Source organism: Alnus glutinosa, chromosome 5, assembly GCF_958979055.1.
Source record: "Alnus glutinosa chromosome 5, dhAlnGlut1.1, whole genome shotgun sequence".
Classification (NCBI taxonomy): domain Eukaryota; kingdom Viridiplantae; phylum Streptophyta; class Magnoliopsida; order Fagales; family Betulaceae; genus Alnus; species Alnus glutinosa.
Genome location: NC_084890.1, coordinates 24,461,211 through 24,465,717, shown reverse-complemented (window position 1 = coordinate 24,465,717; position 4,507 = coordinate 24,461,211). Strand labels below are relative to the sequence as shown.

The window sequence follows — 4,507 nt, the reverse complement described above, 5'->3', positions numbered from 1 at the left end:
GTACCAATGCCATACTTTAAAAAAAAAAAACGTAAAGTCTTCACATATTTTTAAAAAAATAATATTTAAAACAAGTCGAGAGCATAATAGAGGACATAGTGTGTATAGAAAAATCAATAAATAAAGTAGAAATCTGTATTTGTTTTTCACTTGCTACTTTTCAAACTAGCGAAACTCAGCGTTTTACAAGCTTCCCAAAACGCACACTTCTAGTCCAGTGGACGTGGCCTCGGATTACGTGCTTTGGTCTTCAACTCGCGCTTTACTCTTCGTTTCTTTTCTTTTTTCTCGAATCTTTCTTTCTTTCTTCTTCGAACTCCGTTGCCCATGTCTGATACCCCTTGCACAGAAAATCTCGCGATGGACCCTCCTCCTGACGAATTCCGCAACTGGCTGGCTCTGCCCAGGGACGTTACGGCTTCGATCCTGATGAGACTGGATGCATTCGAGATTCTGACGAGCGCGCAGATGGTGTGCTCGCAGTGGCACAACCTCTGCAAAGACCCGTCGATGTGGCGCGCCGTCCACATACCCAGCCCCAAAACCCTCCGGGAGTTATGGAAGTTACCGTACGACCTCGAGGAGATGTGCCGCCACGCCGTCGATCGCAGCTGCGGCCAGTTGGTCGATATTAACGTCGGGAACTTCGGCACCGACGAGCTCCTCAGGCACATCGCTGACAGGTATTTTCTTTTTACTTGATTGATATGTTTATATATGTTTAATTTTTAATATTGAGGGCCTTTTTTATTGTACAATGTGATTGCTAGGAGCCTTGTGGTTGTTTGCATTTTGGTGATTACTACGTGCAATTCTAGTTTATTGACTTTGAAGTTGAGATTTTTGTGTTTATCATTTTGTATTTCTCTTGTCAATCAACAGCATGGGCCTCTGTTCTTAGTTCTTACTAACATCACCCAATTTTTTTAATTTTATCGTATGAAGTATCATCATTCATGTTATCTATTCCAACTTAAGACTATCAAACCACTTTGCTGAAACATTTGGATTTATGTGCTTCATCCTCAAGTACGTTGTACCTGGTTAGATAGAGGTGCTTAGCTTTCATGGTGTAAGGTGCTGCATGTAAGCCTTTCTGCTAGCCTAGAGCATACTTGAGGCAAACATAAAACGTGAATTTGATTGGAGGAGGATGTAGTTTTGATGATCATCAAATAATATTGAAAGCCTATCACATGTTCATTCAAGATTCGAACAAAAGCCACAGAAACCGGATTCTTGAATGGTCGGCAATTACCTTTGAAAAAGAGTTGGAAGTTCTTCTGATGAAAACTGCAGCTCATGATGTTGGAAAACCGCCACTCTAGTAATATTGAGGCATACTGTTATATTGTTGATGAAAAATTGGTTAAATGGGGTTTTATCTTGTTATACACTTATGTACTGTTATGGCTTTATTTACCCAAAAAATGAAAGGCTTGATGGGATCTATGATACAGTTCACAGTCTATGTTGTGGATTGTGGATTCAATCTCGTTATTCCAATAATGAGTTTGCCTCTTTGTTGATAACTGCTGGTTCATTTTGCCATTTCCTTTCATGGTATTTTAACAGTTCAAGTCAACTCAAACGCATTCGACTTGTAAGATGCAATAACATTTCAGATGAGGCATTGAGTGAAGTGGCTGCAAAACTTCCATTACTTGAGGAGCTTGACATTGCATATTGTTCATTGTCAAAAGAAGCTCTGAAAGCTGTGGGCCGGTGTTGCCCTCATTTGAAATCACTCAAATTCAACAAGCGGGGGCGTTATTATGAGATTTATGAGTACATGAGTTGCCAGGACGATCAGTTAAAGCATGATGAGGTTGCCCTTGCAATTGCAGAGAACATGAGTGAATTGCGCCACCTCCAGCTTTTCGGAAATACGCTGACTAACAACGGTGTGCAGGCCATTCTTGATGGTTGTCCTCATCTTGAATCACTTGACCTGCGCCAATGTTTCAATACTATCTCCCTGACAGAAGATGTGAGTAGAAGATGTGCTGAACAGATTACAGACTTGCGGCTTGTCTTTGATTCCACTTATGACTATGAATTTGATGATTCTTATGACTTCGTCCCTGACTACAACAGCCTCACAGACTGGTAAGATGACGACTATGAATACTTTGAAGCCTACGATGACCCCGACCGCTGAGATTTGACAATGGGGATTTTTATTTTTACTACGTAAATTAAATGACTCAACTCTCGTCTTCCAATATATTGAATGTATTTATTTCATGTGCACCATTATATATATATATATTTTCATTTGAAAGTAAGAAGCGTTACGCTTCGAATTATGTCTTATTTATACCTTCTTTGTTATGTAATGTATATATTTTATTTACTTTCGCTAGTCCAATTATCATGATCTGGGCATATGTTGTGCAAATATTATTTATCAGCGGTGGAGCTACAAATTTAGGAGAGACGTCTTCTCTTTTTAATCGTGATGATTGAACCAATTTATTTGACACCTGAGTTCTGCTCTCCAACCCACTGTCATGATGCCACGTGGACGTTTCGTCCATTTGTATTCTCACAGCCTTGCGTTCCTCTCTTGCACGACTGACGGCCACGTGCTTACTTAAATGTGTACCATTTTACCTTTTGACATATATACACCTTTATTTATTTATTAATTTTAGAGCAATAACGGTGGACATAGGATAAATTTTTTTAATTTAAAAAATAAAATCACTTTTTTCTTCATTATCTAAATATACTTCTTACTAGATTCATTTAATTTTTCCTATATTATTAAAAAAATATATTTCACTTTTACTTTTCTTTTTTTGAAAAACTACACATATTCTCTCAAATTATCACTTAATTGTTGATGTCTCATCAAACTATCAATTGTGTTAATGTCTCCTATGAAATTATCAAAACATGTCAATGTCCCCCTAAGATCAACAAAAAGACAAAAAATTACCCGAAATTCTTTTCAATAACACAAAATTTTTCTTATAAATTAAAAAAAAAAAATTAACTTCTAAAAAATTAAACAAAAAAGGAAAAAAAAAATTAAACAAAAAAGAGAAAATTAAATAAACAAAAAGGAACAATTTTTTTAAAAAAAATGAAAAAATAACTGAAAATTATAAAAGAAAAAAAAAAGTCTTACTCTTATTAACTTAATTCATATTTACATTACAAAAGTCTATATTTACATGAAAACTATGGTAGGTAAAAGAATACAAGTATAGTAATCAAATCTAAATGTACAATATTTTAGTATCAATTTAATAATGTAAAACATATACATCTCCCCTTAAACTCAAAAGTAATTTTATTTTCAAACTCAAAAATTTTCTGTGCATAACGATCGATTTGCGTCTGAGAATGATCGAGCGATGTTGCTCAAAACCTTAACATTGCTTGATAGAGTACTAAGCAAAGCGATCAATTGGTGGCACAGTCTGCATGCTAATAAAAATTGACCATTTCAGCATAGGTCCGTAAAAGTGAGTCTATTTAAGGGTCTTGGACGACCCTTAAGCCCCATTTTGATCCTCTTTCAACCACAAGATCCTAAAGAGAGGGGAGAGAGAGAGAGAGAGAACGACAATGATAGCTTTTTGAAGGGATTTGGGCCTTTACCTTCAAAAGATGTAAACCTTACACCTAAAACTTGATTCCTTTCTTGTGATATGCTTGTTTCATTATTGTTTAAGTTTTCTGAAGTGTGGCTTTTTTTCTTTGTTCTTTTTTTTTTTTGTGTGTGTGGGGGGGGGGGGGGGGGGGTTGTTGTTAGAGAGTCCTCGAGTATTTTGTTGATGATTACTATAGGGTTAGAAAGAATACCTTGTGTTTTAAAATAAATATTTGAACTTTGGTGTTGGGTTCTTGTGTTGAGGGTTGATTTGTGCTTATGATAGTGTTGAGATGTCTAGTTTAGCCTTAGAACGAGCTAGGTAGGTGACAGATAGAACCTTTTTGGAGTTTTTGTCCATGTCAGAAAAATTGATCGTTGCCAGCAACAATTGAACGACGAGAACAATCGAACAGTCAATTGGCAGAGTTTTTGAAAGTACAAACTTTATATTTTCAGAGGTGCTCTAGTCTAGACGATTGACTACTAGTAGAACCTTTTCCAAGCAGCAGTGTTGAGGATTTTATGAGGATTACTCGGAGGACTTTTGTGACCAAGGCAAGTGAAACTCATGTGGAGGCTTTCATCAAAGCTTTATTGCATGTTTATTTTTACTATCAAAAGTGTATGAATTACACTCAAAAGGAAATTTTTTGTACAGTGATGTGAGCTCTATTTTGTGTACATGGGTGCTTGAAAAATAAATGATCCATCGTTTGAGGTTTATAAATACATGCATGTAAATTGAAATGATTAATTACAACGTATGACATAGCTTTCATGAAAAAAAAATGTGTAAAGTACGTATCTAGAGTACGTGCATAACCGCATATAGACTTGATGTAATTCTTAAAAAAATAATTAACTAATAATTAACTACGTACGCCTCTCAAGACCTATTTA

The 4,507-nt window shown here is 35.9% G+C and overlaps 1 protein-coding gene across 1 annotated transcript; it reads left to right on the top strand.

The window, feature by feature from the left end:
• Window positions 1-238: 238 nt before the first annotated feature.
• On the top strand, window positions 239-2,118 carry LOC133867617 (putative F-box/LRR-repeat protein 23). Its single transcript, XM_062304369.1, has 2 exons — window positions 239-683; window positions 1,576-2,118. The coding sequence occupies exons 1-2, from the start codon at window positions 328-330 to the stop codon at window positions 2,111-2,113; spliced, it is 894 nt and encodes a 297-aa protein (XP_062160353.1). The 5' UTR covers window positions 239-327; the 3' UTR covers window positions 2,114-2,118.
• Window positions 2,119-4,507: the final 2,389 nt, after the last annotated feature.